The sequence below is a fragment of the Zosterops lateralis genome (assembly GCF_965231275.1).
Source record: "Zosterops lateralis genome assembly, chromosome: 5".
NCBI lineage: Eukaryota > Metazoa > Chordata > Aves > Passeriformes > Zosteropidae > Zosterops > Zosterops lateralis.
The window spans coordinates 59399161-59417211 of NC_139766.1; the positions used below are offsets into that span (position 1 = coordinate 59399161).

Consider the following 18051-nt stretch of genomic DNA (forward strand, 5'->3'; position numbering starts at 1 on the left):
AAAACAGTTTCCCCACATTCACTTATCACATACATCATTATGGAAATGTGCTATGTGACTTCAGTAATTTACAAGTGTGGGGCAAAAAAAGAGATTTCTATTCAGAAACACAGCCCACTGCAGCCATACTCCTCCTAATGAACATTTTGATGAATAACTCTTATCCATTTGCTCACCATACCAGTCCTGAAATTGTCCCATCGCCACCAATTTATTTTGTGTGGGCATCATGTTATATTGTGTTGTATTCTGTTACAGTGCAATGGAAGTGGAGTGTGAAGAGGGTGGGAGTCAATCAGTAAGATACACGTTTTAAGCAAAGGCTGTGTCTGTTCTTTGATTGACAAGACTACAGTAACATTTATACACAGTGTACTTCTACATTTGGATTGTATTTCTGGTTCCTTTTCTTCACTTGTGAGTTAGAAGTTCTTGGCAAGGCTGAATATACAAAATAAATATAAACCTCACTGCAAAGATGGGTCCCTCAGACCATCTGAGGGAGAGAGAGAGAGGAGAAAATGATTTAATGCAATAATGATTTTAGCTATACACAGGCATCCCTTTTTCGTCTCGATTTGTTAAATTACCTGACGTCTCCATGTGTAATTTAAACAAAATTTTGTTCTCTAGTCTTTCTTCCTTTTGAGCTATCTTCTCAAGGAGAAGGATGATGAATGGAAACATAAACATAGCATGAGAATGTGAACTAGTTCCCAAACATTTCAGTGGTTTTTATAAACAACTGGTCATTGTTACCTTTTGCTGGATTACAGTTTCCTTTAGAACAACAGTGCTCTTCAGCTGCATTACAAAGTTGATTCTAAATGTTTTTGCATAGTTGCTTAAAGGCTTTAATGTTTAAATAATGGTTATATAATTATACATTGTTTAAACAATTAGCTTTTAAGGCTAGCAATAAGCTCACATTTTATACACATACTACCAAAAATGATAATGAAACTGCATTTAAAAGATATGAACTGACCTTAGAGTGAGCAGTCGTAGTTCACAGACATTTGTTTCGATTTTAGAATGTGATTTTTAACTTGCTTGTTTTCATTTGGAACATGACTGGTCATTGCTGCCATTCTCCTGGGCTTTGAATACAGGCACAGGCAGCAGTGAGTATTTCACCTTCTGAATCTCATTTTCAGTATTCCTGGTGTGTTTTGCACCCTCTTCTCTGCCACAGGAAGTGCCAGCTTGCATCCTGCTGGTCTACACGGGCACTAAATGCTGTCTGAGGCTTGAACTGAGTGCCTTGGATGGGCAGGATTAACATCACAGCATTGTTAGTTGTCCCCTAAGACACTGTGGCAGCTGTTGATTTATATTTTGAAACAATCAAAATAACAGCAATTGACACAAATTAAGGTAATGCTTAGTATTTTAACTTCTAAAACGTGTCATATTTTGGGTTTACTATTTCTGCTTAAGCTATGACTTGTTTGCCTTTCTGAAATAACACAGAATAGCATTTGCAGTCTTCTCGAATGGCATTCATAGAGTGATTAAATTAAGAATTTTTAGATGTACAACAGCTTATTACAGTAGCAGAAAGTCTAAGGATAAAAAAGTTAAATACATTTTGTCTATTTTATAGAAGCATTTTAGAAATCATGTTTTACAGCCGCACTATGTTTTCATTTTAGATACTGTACAGCTTTAACGACTTTCTAATTTATACAATTTTTGTTTCATTGTCAAAACATTTAATTATATCATGTCTTGAAGGTGTAAAGCTGTCAAATAAATCAGAGGCTCAGTATAAACATTTGGTGAATTGCTTTTGCTACCATACTGTAGTTGTTACTGGGCAGTTAGTGGAACTTTTTTAAAGCATTTACCCAGCAGGTACAGGACAGCACTGGCACAATGAATTGCTGATTGCTTGTAAAACAGCAGGCAGTAATGCCCTCACTCCTTGGAACTCTGCTATGTAGAATCCTAGTGGCAAGATAGTGTGGCACAGAGAGCCAGCACAGAGCAAATGTGTTCCCTGCCTCAGGGCTGCTGGGGATTGCCAATTCTATTCCCCCCAACAAAAAAAAAAAAAAAAAAAAAAAAAAAAAAAAAAAAAAAACCCCAAACAACGTGTAATTGCTGTTTTTCACAGTGTAAAAAGTAAAGTTCCCACCGCTGGAGGGAAGGGAACGTGGTGTTCAGGCTTTATAAAATTTGGCAACGTGGGCATGGAAAATGGAAAGGTTGCTTTTCTTGATGAAGGCCTTAATAGCTGTATTTAAATAAAATTAAATTTAAAAAAAACCCAAACAAACAAACAAAAACCAATCAACTGAACAAAAGAAAAAAAAAAGAGAGAGACAAAAAAATCAGACGAACAGCTTGCAGGTGCTTTTAAAATGTTTAACCTCCCTGTGAAAAGAGGCGACCCTTCTCTTTTTCGGCCAATATTTTGTCGCGGTGTCAGTACAGACTGCAGGCTGCCCAGGGCTGGGTTTGGATGAAGTAAATTAGTTCTACTTTGAAGCTTTTCTTCTCTGCCCCTCGGAGAGTGAATGGGGAGGCCCTGGGCCGAGGGCTGCTTTTCATTAGTGCCCGCAGTGCCTATTAGAAAGGCAGGGCTGTGGCGGCGCGCACAGACACGGCTACAGCGGGGCTGCCCTGCCGCACGGCTCCTGGCTCCCTTTACACTCAGGGGCTTCCCAATCCGAGTTAATTACCGCCCTCATTTATTCCCCTCGCCCTCGCTCCGTGCCCGGGTGGCCTCGTTTGAGGCGGGCCAGGTCTGAAAGCCGCCGCGGGGTCCCCGGGAGCTCTCGCTCATTAGCGCCCGGCACATCCATCCCCGCAGCACCCCTTAACCCCTCGCTGCCCGGGAGCGGCGCTTTGGCTCTTTGGCAAATGGGGTAGTTGAAATAGAGGATGGAATGGAAAATGCAGAGCTGGTTTCCCATTGTGCTCTGCAGGGCAAAGCTGAGGTGATGGAGGCTGGAACCTGTTGGCACTGGGATGACAGAGCTAGAAGAGGTGCCTGTGGCACTGGGGTGACAGAGGGTTAGAGGAGGTACCTGACCTGGCACTGAGGTGGCAGAGGTTGGAGGGCACCTCCACACCTGGGGTGACAGAGGCTGGGGGAGGTACCTGCAGCAGCAGCAGCAGCAGCAGCAAGTGCCCTGCAGTGCGAAGGCTGTGGTACTGTATAGCTCTGGGTTCCTTTCACTTCTCTGGGTAAAGTCACAGTTTCACAGAATGTTCTGAGTTGGAAGGGACACACAAGGATCACCGAGCCCAAGTTGTTCAGTAAATGGACCACAGGGTCCCTTACAGCTCTGCTGAAACAAGGATCCAGTGGTGCCCTTACGCTTAGCATCCTCTGGGTGAGAAAGCTGCATGCCACTCCGCAGGCTTATTAGAATGTTTTTTGATTAAAATGTTGTAATTTGGTTGTTGCTGCTTTAAAACATGACATAATACTGTGCTGTCTTCTTTTTTTTTTTTTTTTTTTTTTTTTTTGTAAGCTTTTTTTTTTCTGTCCTGGGAAGTAATGTCATAGATAGTTGCTTGTTTTCCCTCTAAAGAGCAAGAGCTGTCCCTAGGAGTTCAGCTTCTGAATTAAATGGTTATTTGGAAGGTGGGAGTTAAATATCATTTTGCTACAGTATATTTTTACTTTATTTCTAAATTTAGGGGGTTTTTAGCACATCTATGGAGAATAAGTTATGCTGTTAATATAAGAGAAAATTGTAAGGGTTTCTAGCATCTTATTTAGCTTATAAGGGGAGAATATGTAGTTAATAAAAATGTTAATAACTGACCATATGCTTTTTCAGCATTCGACCTCCAAATGTTCATAGTATTCATCTCCTGTGCCCTTCCCACTAACGTGGTTCATGGCAGAGTAATATAAAGGTTATGAAAAGTTTGCTCTCAACTGGCTGCAGACTCTGTTGCACTTGGAGGTGTTTATGCCTTGGTTTCCTGAGCATGCTCAATATACTCAATATATCACTTGTCTTTCTGTGTACAGCTGTCAGTGGAAATTTGAGGCTGGTTAGGTAAAAGAAGGGAATAAAATCTAGAAAATATTACTCTCTTTACGAGAAAGTGTTATGAACAAAGCTGTTTGAAACTTAACATGCACTACATCATGAAATTAGAATAAAAAATCAGAAATTTTGTATTTCCTAAGGATGGATGTTTTAAGAAGTAATTTATAAATTTATAAATACAATTGATTTCAGTTTGATTTTTTTCAAGGATTGAACTTCACTCCTAAAGAGGTCTTTGTTCTGTTATGAATTCCAGTGCTAGCCAGCCTCCTCCCAGGGGCCATGAGAGGGAGTGACACAGTCAGGATTGGGGCAGTGTCCAGCTTAACCAGAAAACTGGGATCTCTTGCCCTAGGGTACTTGGTAGGTGAGCCACCCTGAGCACCAGTTTGTCCGGGTCCAGACTTCTCAATAGCTTGGATAGCTTCTTGTGCAAATATGCGAGAACAAGATGTTAAATGGAAACCTGCTGTGTTTGAGCAAGTTTGCAATGAGCATTTCACTTTCCAAATAGTATGTTCCACAAATCTGATTATTTTTCCTTAAATGCTGAATGTCCTTGTTGCACAAATTCTTCCTTTCTCTGTCATTCTCAAAGTCAAATGGCGATTCTTCTTTGTCATTCCAATTAAATGCCAGCTTCAAGGAGTCTGATGTACTTGCCAAACACACCTTGTCATGTCATCCTAAGCAACCCCTCAGAATGGCTTTATAAGAGATCAGGGTTTCACTGTTCCTAGTCATCTCAAGCAAGCAAATACTGTTCTTAGCTGGGCACCTCAGCCCCAAAAGTTACACATTTATCCCATGTGATGATATAGTGCTTTTTCCTATTTTTGTAGCTGTTTGATTTATTCAGATATGGTACCCTAATTGCCTTTGTAAATCTTGTGTTCTGTTCCCCAAAAGCTTTAGAATAGTTCTATTCTGTGAATTAGCAGACAAGTCAAATTACAAGATTGAAATGACTTTTCTGCCTGACTTGCATCTAAACTGTGTTTTAAATTTTAAATTCCTTGACCTTTTGTCATACCATTTCCTAATCTTAAACCACTTTTTCTGGAGCATTTTATTTGCCCCCCACCACTGGCTTCAAAGACAAATTAGATTAGTCTCTACAACTCCTCTAAGATGTTTGCTTGTGCTGTTTGCAGTGATTTGAAGACCATGTGTTTGCAACCATTTCTGTCTCCTCTTACATGCATACTGATACTTGTTGATCATTACAGCTCTTGTGAATTTGGTATACAACTGACACATCAAAGCACAGCATAAATGCTGCAAGCTGTTGAAACAGAGTGCAAAAATAAAGCAACAGTTCACTTTTAGGGCTTGCAGAGTAAGTCTTAGGGAAGGAAGAAATGTACAAACAGTTTAAATGTAAAATACATTAAAAAATCACTACTTTCTCACAGTTTGAAGTGTTGTGCTGTCAGTAACCAAACAATATGCTTGGGATTAAACTTTGAGGATTTAATGGGGTGGCAGCCTAAATACTTAATTGAAAGCCATTTCAAGTGTGGCTTTGTCTGTGTTCACATAAACTTTTTTTTTTTTTTCCTGCATTTTAGTGATGCAAGCTCAGTTCATGTTTTTAATACTTTCTAAAGCTTCATGACCTTCACTGCAGTCACTGAGTTTGTATATTGCATTAGGATTATGCTACCTGTATGTTCAGTAAATGTAAGCAAGCTAAAATCCCGCTCTAGTACATTCCTGAATTTCAGAATTTGGTCTGTTTCAAGCCTCAGCCTTTAAAAAGCTGGTACAGCCTCAAAGGCAAGCAAACGTTGCATGGTTTGAAGTTTTGTGGTGTGTGTTTTGCACCTCTCTCTTAAAGGGAGAGAATCTGTAACATAAAAAGCTGAATGACTGTTTACCATCCGTTTTGAGGTGTGGAGTCCTCTGACCTTTCAGTTTGTCTTTGCTAACACTTGACATTCAGACTGTGATCACAAGGCTGGAGGAGGTGCCACACAGAAGTCCCTTGGCTAGCAGCAATGCAATGAAGCATTTGAAGCAGTGTCCCTGCATTTGGCTTCTGAGGGGAGAAGTAGCTTATCTTGGCAGAGTGGGATGCTGAGACAACTGCTGCACCGCATTGCTCTGTAAAATGCAGTTCTGTCTGGTGGGATTTTGGTGTTTGGCGGTTGGGGTTTGGGTTGTTTTTTTTTTAAACACAAAACTTCATTTGAACTAATTTGACTGAGCCAACTGTCAGCTGTGTGGTTAACAGCCTGTGCTTGCATGGGTAATAGGTTCCAGATCCAGGCTGTCAGTCTTCATGCAAACAAGTGCTGGAGGAACTGGGAGAGGAATTGCTGAATTTCAAGGAGGAGGGAACTTCCTGCCTCCTTTTGGTGCTGTGTGTGAAGATTTTCAGAAAGAGTTTTCATTCCCTCAGGATATTGATGACTTTTCTGTGGGAGACAATCCCCTTAACAGCATAGCAGATGTTTTAAATGTGGACAATAAATTCGGGGATGTGGTAGGGGAAAATGGAAATGGTCAATAGCTCAGCAGTACCTCCTGGTGTTACCAATATTTGCTTATAGCCAACTTTGTAGTAAAAAATGGTTATGGGCTAACCACAGTTAGATGTTGTGTGTGTCTCTGGATGCCAGCCACATATAGCAGTATTATCAGAGTTGTGAATAACGATGGCCATTTGTGCGAGTTCACAATTGCAATTAATTACGGCTTTTATAAATCCTTTTACATGTAGGGGAATGTAGTAAAGACCTCCTCATCATTTTTTTGTTCCTACCAATTCTGTACATTTTCTATCTCTTGGTGTGAAGAAACCAGACAGGTGGGACAGGGCCTGTCTTGGGATGCCTTTTGGAAAGCATCTATTTACTGATGGAGCCAGTTGGCTGAGACAGGTTTTGCCCACTCTTGTTTTTCAGTAGGGAAGTCAGCATTGTTACAGTCATGAATTTGTGAATAACTGAGGGGAGGCAACACCTAAGGGAGATGTCTAAACTTGGAAATTTAAGAACAAAAATGCATCGTTTGTTCTGTTCACAAGCTGTTCATGGAAGATTGTAGCAGTTCTACCTTAAAAATTTTCTCTCAAATTTGCAGGTTATCAGGAATATACTGAGAATAATTTAAAGGTGATCACTGCCCTTGATGGAAAGAGTAGCTACAAATGCCCTGATCCAAGTTTTCATATTCACTGAAATCTTTTATTCCTGGCATTTAATAATAGACATTTCAGTTGAGAATGAAGTTGAATTTTAAAGGAGATGCAATTTTCATTTTATGAAATGTGTAGCAGCTAACTTTTCCATTTAAAGTACAAAATTACTCTTCTAGACTCGGTATAGAAATGATAAAAGATAAAAAAGTGCTTAAAATTTTTGGCTAAACGTGCTACTCATATTTTGGTAATAATGACATTAATTCAGATAGGAGTTTAAATCATTGCATTGCAAAATATTTTTCTTTGTTTACATGCTGCTCATGTAGAATACAAAATTTCAGTATGTTACACTATTACAAAAATTTTCTTTTTTGTCAATGCTTACTAGCTTAATGTTAACTACAGAGAAGAAGGAACAGAGGAGAAGTTAATCTTCCAGGCATCTCCTGTGTCTGAGCTTCCCAAATTGCTGATACCCTTTTTTCTACGAGATCAGTTATCTTCAGTAGAGCATCTGAGTTAAATGTTTTATTAGGACGGTATTTCTCAGAGTACTTTGTCCTGGTATCACTAATCAAGTAGAGAAATAAAGTAAAATGCCCATTTTTGTTACAATAATGAAGAATTGGCAGTGTGTTTTTGGAACACATACACAAAAAGGAAAAATGAAATAGTTGTTTTAATTTTTTCTGTGATTAATGCTCAGTTTCTTAAGTATTTCATGCTTAAAACAGTTTTTAAAATACAGTAAGTAAAACTAAATATAGTTGAACTTGAAATAGTTACTTACCGAGTAAAAACCACCAGTCATCTAAATGGTTTTGATGTCCCTTTCATCCATTTGAAATTTGTATAACCTCATGCAGAACATGGAGTTTTCTACTTAATATGTTTGCTGTCCTCTTCCTCCTGATAGCCTCAAGGCAGGCCTGAATTCTGTACCTTTCTAATAACTTTATATAATCTTTATTCTCAGACATCTACCCCTGTGATCAAACAGTGTGGCTGGTGAAAGCGCATTTGGTAATTTACTTTTTAATTCCTGGAGGTTACTGAGAAACCTCTACAGATAAAGCCAGCACCTGAAGAGTTAATATGTTATTAGGAGGACAGGAAATCTGGCAACTATTGCAGAAACTAGACCTAATGGTGCACACAAACAATTTGTCAGTCTTGGTAAAAGTGAATAGCTTTCCGCAAAGTGGCTGCGTTTGCTTTGTTTGAACAGCCTAAACTTTTCCTTTCCGAACTTTAAATCTTAGAAGTGAAATGTGATCCCCATATTGAATCAAAATAATTTAATTCAAAACATATTTTGATTGGAACAAGGCTGACGTGAAAAGAAACTCTAGAATAAAAAAAGAAAAAAGTTGAAAGGACTTTCTATCATATATTTAGCAGGAAAATTTGAAACAGTTCTAATTAGGCTGAAAAAACCAGCCTTCTTCATTGTAACTTACAAAGGTCATATATCAATGTTAAGGCAGCATTACCGACTTGTGTCTGAAAGCTTGAACATGCAAACATCATTCCAGTTGTTTAGTTTTGGAGGGTTTGGGTTTTTGTTTTGAATGCATGTGCACACACGTATTTCCAAGCCAGAACACATATTTAGTTTAAAGTACTTACCTGCTGCTGCATTTCTGTGGGTGTTTTGTCATGTTCAAGAAGAGTATTTTTTACCTGAAAGATGTGGTTATGCTTAAAAAATGTGTGAAATGCTAATTCATGCTTTTCTGTTCATACATAAATATTTTTCAAGTGGGACGTAAAAGAGACTCTATTTTAAGCATTTCAGAAGAAATTCTTCCAGAGGGGAATTAAAATGTTTAGCTCATTAAAGGTAACAGGCAGTTATTTCTACTTGAGATTTATTTCTTGCTGGTGAAGTGTATTCCTGGGTTTGTTGGTTTGATTGTTTGTTTGTTTTTTATCAATCCAATAAATAGGAAAGATTATTCATGTACAAGCAGTTTTGGTTTCTCATCAAAGTTTCTCTTTTCATCTTAACATTTCATAAACCACATTTTGCATGGGCCAGACTCTCTTTCTGTTGTTCAAATAAGAGTTGCGTGCATGCTTTATGCTGTGCTTCAAAATTACTTTGCTTTAATCAGCATAGGAATAAGGCAAGTAAGTCTGTCATTTATTTCTGAATAGCTTGACTATGAATATAAATCTGTGCTGATGAAAAAAAAATGCAGTTAAACCTTTCATCTAATTTCAGCATTGGAACGTCCCAAACTGAAGCACAATATATATTCATTTTTAATAGATATCACTTCATATGCTGTATGTCACTGCATAAAATCTAAAGCAGAAATAAAAGCAGAGGGCAAAAGTCATAGTAGTCACTCCAAAGATACAAATCTTGATTCCAAATGTATGATATTGTTTGGGCAAATATATCATGATAAATCTTTAGAGAATCTATACTGGAAAAAGGAACAATCATTCTCAGCCTTCTAGTTTTTGTGGGTTTTGTTGTTCTATCATTTTTCTACCAAATAATTTGTATTAGTATTAGACTGATGTTAGGCTTTGGTTGCCAGCAGTAAATTATTCCCTGTTCAGTCCTTTCAGAGAACAGGACAAAAAAAGATGCTCATAAAATAGCGAATTTTAGAGTTGTTCACAACGAGATAGTTTTGATTTTATTTAGTGACATCAGATGGTGTATTCGAAAAATATTTATGAATAAACCAAAATTTCATAGTTAGATCAAAGCTTCTATTTGTTGATGTGTCTGAAGTGTTTCTACCTTGGGAATAGAGAAATGAAAGTTACTAATAGGTGTTTGTGTTTGACATCTGTATACTGTACTTTTTAGCATATCTCAAGTGTTTTAGTCTCTGCCTAATAGATCTCATTAAAGAAACAGATATCAGCCCCAAGACAGTTTGTCAAAGTTAATATGAGTCCCCTGTGGACAGAATTGACAATCTGTGTGTGGCTTCACGTGACTGCCTTTCCATGGGCTTGTTTGATCCATTAGCAATTGGACATTATTCCCTGATTTGTTTTACAATAACTCAGTGGAATTGGATATTGCTGTATATGCTGGACGTTTTCAGGGGTTTCCTTGTTGTGCACATTTCCCTCAGAGCACAGGGTGAGCAATGTGCTCGCTCTGCCCTGGGGGCACTGGCAATTCCTTGGTTTGCTCCAAGAGCAGCGTGGAAGGATGTTCATATCCCCTGGCTGTGTGCTGGGGTTAACTGGAGCCTTAACAAGCACTGTCTGTCCTAAATGAAGTTGAGGCTGAAGTAATCCTAAATGCTGAACCGTGGATAGGCTTGGCTTAGGTTTGCAAGAGGTAAATGCTAACAGCCATGTTTGAAAGCAACAAACAAGGCAAATCCCCTTCTTTTTGTAACTAGATAGTTCTGCAGATTGCAACCTCATTATTTCTCAGATGCTTTCTTAAGGAGGACTCGTATTTAAATATACCAGTGTGGCTGCAAAGTGCATCACGCTGATCCGGCACGTGGTGTTTTCCTTGGAAGTCTGTTCCTTAGTCATTATACAAGCTGTTAATTATTGTTCTCCCATTGATTATGTTATAGAATAAGCACTTCACTCTGACCCAGAGCTTAACTGTGAACCTGAAATACCAGGCAAGCTTATTTGGCCTTTGAATTTGTGTGCTGTTCAGTCTGTCCTTTGATTATCTGATACTGACTGTAGCTGGTTTTCAGTTGTCCCTTTCACTTGGGATTTAGCAAGTAAGTTGATTTTTAAATGGCTTAAAAAGGAAAAAAAAATCATCTGCTTTTTAATCTGTACAAATTTCAAATGTAAAATAACTTCAAATTTGAAAAAGGGAAGTAAGATCAGGGTGGCTTCCAAGCATTCCCTGAGAAGGCAAAGTGTTTTAGTTTTGGTTTTTAAAGGAAAAAAAATCACATTTTTACAGATGTTAACCTAAGGAGCTTGGTAAAGGTATTCCTTTAGTTATTCAGATCCAAATGCTTTGTGAGGGTAATATGACTCACTGAAAATCTAGCTTTTGTGGAAAAGGAGAATACGAACAACTTCAATATATGCTGAATAATTACATATATATGTATTAAAAAAATCAAGGTCCTAACATTCTTGTTTTCTTTGCATTAAAAAGTTATAATGATAACAGTAAGTATGTTCCAGGGTTAATTTTTTTTTTTTAGCAGGATAGCATGAAAATTAATTCTTATCATTGTCATTTGCTGAGCCCTGTAGAATTTTATTGCACATTGCAGTATTATGGACACTCATGAGACTCCTGACTGGTTTTATCTTATTAAACAATTTTGAAATCATTAATTTTTAATTGGCCTGCTTGTGGTTTTTTATAGTTTTAATTGTGTGTCTGTATCTAGCTATGGGATGTTTTTTAAATTAAAAATAAAAAAAAGTCCTGTCTAAGCATATATGTTGTAAGGTATTGCTATGTGTTCATCCGAACAGATACTCTACTGTGTGGTGATTCGTTTTAAAGAATGCTTTCAGCAATTCAGTATCCTAATAAAAGTAATAATAAAAAAAGAATGATATGATGTCTAAGATATGTACAGGTCTTTTCTTGATTGAAAGTTCTAATTAAGTGAATCGAGGAAAATTAACTGAAATTAGCTGTCAGAAAGTCACATTTAAATGAGTGATGATCTGGTGTGGCAGTAAACATTTAAATGATATAAATTGCCATTTAAGTGTATGGTTTAATGTTTGTCATGCATTAATATGACATGAAACTGCAGTGACAATCAAGCAGCTTGCTCTAATTTGAACATATTTAGGGCTTTTGTGTGGAATGCACCACACAAATTAAGACAATTGCTGGTTTTATGTGTCAATTTAAATGTTGTTTTCAGGCATCGGTTAATGAAACAAACCCATCATTTTTGTGTGCAAATTGCAGAGTGATTTCCTTGGTTTTCAGAATAATTTCAACTTCCTCTGCTCAAAATTAGGAATTTTCTTTGCAAGGAAAATACCATTCATTTTGCTAGATGAAGAAAATATCTGTTTGTTATGTTTTTTTCATTTGGTAATTCAAAGCAGAAATACATTGAATCCTCTATATAAAATAGAAAAAACAAATCCTGATAGTGATTTAATCTACATGAATTAACGCTTTAGATGACAATGATTTTTAGGTTGCCTTTTAATATAGTGGCGTTTGGATGCTCTTGTCTTGGGGGAGTTGGGTTGTAACTGGATAACATCTTCAGAAAAGCAGCTTAATCATTCAGCATAGTGGTTCTGTATAGGTTTGTACAGAAGAAATGCACGAAAGTGGTGGCAGTTTTATATTTCCAGCCTATTAATTTTTTTTTACCCTAACATGACTGGTTAGTTAGTCCTGTTTCCCAAATTCTATCAGTTTTCTCTCTAATGTCAGAATCAGATAATCCTACTGTTGTTATTCAGCATGAAGATCACACAGGAAAGCGCAATTTCACCTGGGGAGTGCATAGAAACATAGCCTGGCTGTGTATAAGTTGTATAAGTGCAAAATACTCTTAGAAATTCTGTATTTAGACTTGTTAAGATAATTTTGCATGCTATAAAACAAAAATGTTTCTGCTACCACCAAATGATGACTATCTGGCAAACTCAACTTTGTGTTTTGTGTGTGTTTTTTTTTCCACAGGCGTTAGAAAGCGAGTTTGTTTCCTGCCAGCTTCACCAGTGGATTGATCTGATTTTTGGCTACAAACAACAAGGGCCAGAGGCTGTTAGGTCCCTGAATGTATTCTACTATTTGACTTACGAAGGAGCTGTTAATTTAAGTTCAATAACAGATTCTGTACTGAGAGAGGTAAGTTTGTACTTTATAAATACAGAAAAGTCTTCATTAACCACTGCAGTGTTGAAACTGTAAAGACTCCGCATTGTTCCAGGCTTCTGGTGAATGTTCAATGTCTTTGTGTTTTCTTGTGGTTTGGCCACAGGCCAGTCAAATGCAAGGTGCTTGAACCAGTTGTCACAGCATGCAGAATTGATAGAACAAGGATGCAAGTTGTTCTTAAACTTTGTGCACCTGGATTTCGGCCCAAGCTGGATGCCAATATAAAAATAAATGTTCAAGGATGGTTTCAGCTGCTGAGTTCAGTCAGTTTGTTCCTTGATACTGGATCTTAGTGGCATGAGCAACCTTGATGTGGCTTGTGCTTGTGAATTTACTTTTTCACTTTTAGCAGTTCTCTTTGAGTGCAGTCTCACATATGCAGCAAACATCAAACATCAGAGTTTTGTAACCTCTGATATTTTAATTTGGTTGGCTATCAAGTTAAAATAACTTAGCCTGTATTTTTCATATGCAAAAGGAAATATTTTGTTATTGGAAAGATCAGGAACTTTACTCAGACTCAGCATCATTCAGAAAATCTATTTGCCAAAGTACCTCACAGAATACTGTGGGTTTAAAAGTTCTTCATCCTCCACCTAAGCACCTGTTTAAAAAAGGGCAGGATGGGGTGATTTAAACAGATTTTTGATTGATTTTATGTCCTCTCTTCAAACACTATATTGGTAGCAAATTTAGCTGCAAGTATATTAATTATAGAATAAATGTAAACAGTACTTTGTTATAAAATATTCTGAGTCCATGAAAACAAAGCAATATGAATGTTATCCACTGTTTTATTTAGAGGTGATAAAGGGACTGGCTGGCTTAATACCATAGTGATGGCTCAGTGTTGTCATTACCTGGCTTGCCATCAGTCTGCAAACTGCATCTTAGTCTATTTAAACCTAAAATACATGTGTTGCACATAAATACCCTTAATTCAGCTCAGAAAATGGATACTGGGACACGTGGCTTACTAGCAAAAATGTCATCATCTGGCATTTGAAAACTTGTTGAACCAAGAGTCATCTAGTAGATGTTCACTGTGATGTATTTTCACTTCACTGATAGTGTTTGCTCATGCTACATTGGCAAGGAGTTATTCTTACCTTTTAGGTCTATTTATTAGACTCTTGAAGTGTTTGGTTAAAGTGTGAGCTGAAATGTAGGCTGGGTATTGTGTGCAATTTTTTCTAAATTTTGTTATTAAATGAACCATCACTGAACCTTTATTTATGAATTATGAATATAATATTTATGAAAATGTATATAATAATCGAAGTAGCACTAGTGAAAGTAGCAGTCTCCACACACAATTTTTGTGTAGTTTGAATTTTTCTCGAACAGTTCCTTTATCACATTTATTGTGATCTGAGTTACTTACGTTGTAGCCTGAAAATAAATTCAGGACCAGGGAAGTTACAAATGCTTGGAAGTGTGGATCATCTCAGAGAGGCACTTTGTTACCAAATATTCTGAATTTTTCATGCTTTTATTGTTTTTTGCTACAATGTTTCTTATTTTTGAGTTGTTCTGCGCTGTCTGAACTGACTAAAGATGAAGACAGGAGAGGGAGAATTTCAATGTTGTTGAGTTCACAATAGTGGAGTAGCTTAGCAGCAGCAGAATTTTGAAGCACTACTGATGGTGTCAAAAATGCACACTGATGAATGCAGGCAGCAGAATGAATAGTGTCTTGTAGCACTCTTTTTCTGAGTTGCTTGAAGGATTGGCCCACTGGAATGTTTTTATTTAGGATTCTTAAGCATGCCACTAAAACAGTGAAAGGTCTCCTGTTTAGTTAGGTATCTCTTGGCATTTACATGTATTTTGTAAAGCATATTTCTAATTATGTAAATGTGTAGATGTAATTTTAAATGACACATGTGATCAGCTCTGATGCAATACTGATACTGCAGAAATTAAATGACTCTCATCACCAATGGTGACTTACTCTGGTTTTAGTTACGTGTGGAGATGAAAGTAATGAAAAATCTGTTTGTGTGTATTTCTATGTGCATAATCATTCTATATCTATGTGCTAAATGAATTTATCATGCACCTTTGACAGCCTCACCTTCTTCCTACTTGCTAATCTATCTCCCTGAGGACCTGTGCTAACATTCTGTGCTGCCAAGCAGCTTCAATCAGCATTTATTTTTTTCCTTCAGTCAGCTTGCCAGAAAATATCTCCTCTTTTCTCCACCAAATTCCCAATTAGAGCCCAAATGAATTTCTGATGTGGACAATTAACAGTATTTTTAGGCAGGCATGGCACCTCAGACTTAGTATCTTTTTATTAGTGAAGTATTAAACTGGATTTCTTGGTTTCAAAAATGATAAGTTTGGCTTTTTTCTCTCGATACAATTCAGGTTTGGTTCTTCAAATCTTGACAGTTGTAGCAGAAAAAGTATTTTGATTTGCAAACCTAAACCAGAGAGAAGCTCCTGTATATTCTGAGAGCTGCAAGTTATTGAGGCTTTTAGGTATCACGTGGAAATAATAGCAAATGCTTAAAGTGTGGCCATTTCCCCACATAGATAGTGCTGAGCCTGGACCACATCAGCAATGAGAGGCCTATGATGCATCTGTTTCTGAGGTATCTCTGCAGATATATCCATGGGCTTTGGTGACCTAACTCATCAAAGAGGCCACACACAGAACAATGGTGGAAGGCACTGAGGACTGGAGGGGTGTAGGTTAATGCAGAATTTCCTTAGGTCTCCTAAATGGCTCCAACTGGCACCTTTATTTTTATAGGCAGTCAGGTTATATATATTACAAGAAGGAAGTACTCGTCTAGGAAGGAAAACTACTTGATTAAAACCATATTCCACCTTTAGTTGTTTCTTTTTTTTCCCTAACTGAAAATGTAGAACATTTACATCCTCTTATACTGCTGTGAACAATTTTTTCCTGCCATTCTTTCTACCTATGGGAATAAAAGGAGTAAAGTATTTTGAAAGGATCTGACTGCCATAATAGAAAATTTTAAACTAAAATGCTAACCATGGGCCACATGCTACCTTTTGGCAGAAAAACCCTGGGGAGTGCAAAGCTTGCATAATTCAAAGGCAAATCTCAGGAGGAGGGGTGTAGATCAAGAGAGAAGGGTTTGAGTCGCAGCCAGTGGGGGAAGGGAGCTGCAGCCAGGAGAAGCAAGGCAAGGGATCCAGTAACCCTGCTGGCATACTGGTGCACTGCTCAACCTGCAGAGACCATTCCTTCCTCCTCCTCTTCCTCTCCAGGCATTTTGGAAGTGCTGTCATTGACTCTGCTCCTTGTGTGTCTTGCTGAAGGAGGTGACAGCTGCAGAGGGAAGTTGCTGTTCAGTGGGAAAGCAGTAAATATCCTTCTGGTGGAAAACTTGTCAGTAGAGCTCTGCTGTGTCACTGCCTTCTGTTGACTTGCTCCTGAGCACCATGTTTTGTTCTGTGGAACTCCCAATCACAAGATCTGCTGTGGAAGGGCTCTTTTTTTGCCTGGATGGAAGGGGCAAGGAGCCATTTAGCACAGACAAATGTCATCCAGCTGTTCTGGAGAGAATTCACAGCACCTTCTTATCACAAATTCTGCTCTCTTTTTGCCATAGCTGTCCAAGAATGGAGGGGGGAAAAAAAAGTAGAATTAGATCTAAGTCATTCAGACAAGTAACTGATTAGGAGCTGAAGCATGATCCATACAAAATAATTTGTATCTAGGCCTGATTGGTGGATATTTCATCCATGTTGGTCAGAAGAATAGAAATTCTTCTTGTGTTAGGCTTAGTGTTACAAAGGATGATTGTGAATGTGGGCTGCCCTCAGTTACTACTTAAAAGTCCATTTCTCCACTGATATCCCTATGAAGTTATTGTAAACACTGAATAAAAGCAAAGAAAAGAAACAAAGCTAGTAGCAGGAAGATGAAATATTATTTGGAGAATGCATCCTTGATTTGTACAGGAAGTGCAAATTCTATTTATATATAGGATTTGTTCCCTACCCTTCAGGAAGCACCCTGAATTTTATACCATGCTTATCAAAAAGCTGTGTTAAAAACAAACAAACAAAAAACCAAAAAAATCCCCATCTAATATGATCTTTGAAGTCAACAATTAAGGAAGACTAGTAATTTTTAAATTAGCAATAATAGCTCTAAAAACATAAGAATAAGTCCCATTGAATTAATAACATCAAGTGATTTGCTTTTAGCCTTAGATAGTTTCGTTGTTTTGTACTTCTTCCTCTGAAGAGAAGGTGCCTTTCTGTTACATGAAGGTGTTTAACATTAGAAAAGAAGCTTTCTCCACTTTTTTGGCACCTGTCTTTCTACTGATGATATTTCATTTCTATATGAACTGAGTAGTTTCAAAAATTATGAAGAATCAGCTTTGACGTAGCATTCGGCTTGATATTTAAATGTGCCACTTCTGATTACATAAATAAAAAAGATGATTCTTTTATTTTCAGTTTCAAGGCATATGAGATTAATTATTTTATGGATAATAGCTTTTAAATGTTGTTCAAATTAATATCTTTGGGTAAGTTTTATGCATCTTGGGTCTATCTCTTATGAGTCTTATTTTATTTATAAGTATTTACAGTTTGAAAGACTTCTGTGCCCAAAAGAAGTTACAAGAATGTTTAGTTTACATGACCCCTGTTTCATGACAGCAGTAGCAGATCCGATATCTTATCCCAGAGAAAGCATTTTTGGCCTCTCCTTTAGCTCTGGTCATGGTGGGAGTTAATAGCATATTTCAGCTCTAACTCAGCTGGAGAATCCTGACAACAGTGAATCTTTCACGGAGTATATACACGATTTGTATGTATAACATAGTTAACATTTACTAAATAGTTGGGAAAATTATCAGTCTGGATTTAGCAGGTTGGGCAACAGTCTTTGTTGTGGCTGTGATGAGTTTTAAAATGTAGGATAAAATGGTTATAAAATAACTGTCACAGAGCAGTAAATTTCCATGTGCTGTATTGGGTAAGCAACAAATTCATGCAGGCAACATTCAAAGTACCGTAGAAACCATCTTTGAATTGTCTCTGGCTGGAAGTGTGCTGCA

At 37.5% G+C, this 18051-nt stretch overlaps 1 protein-coding gene across 3 annotated transcripts in view; it reads left to right on the top strand.

Annotated features, from left to right (window-relative positions):
• LRBA (LPS responsive beige-like anchor protein) overlaps positions 1 to 18051 on the top strand; it is a gene marked incomplete at its 5' end in the record, with an annotated part of 363200 nt that overhangs the window by 295568 nt on the left and 49581 nt on the right. For all 3 annotated transcript variants that reach the window (XM_083862452.1, XM_083862454.1, XM_083862453.1), the window contains one exon: positions 12797 to 12964. In XM_083862452.1, the coding sequence (XP_083718578.1) occupies positions 12797 to 12964 (168 nt within the window). The remainder of the gene's footprint in view (positions 1 to 12796; positions 12965 to 18051) is intronic.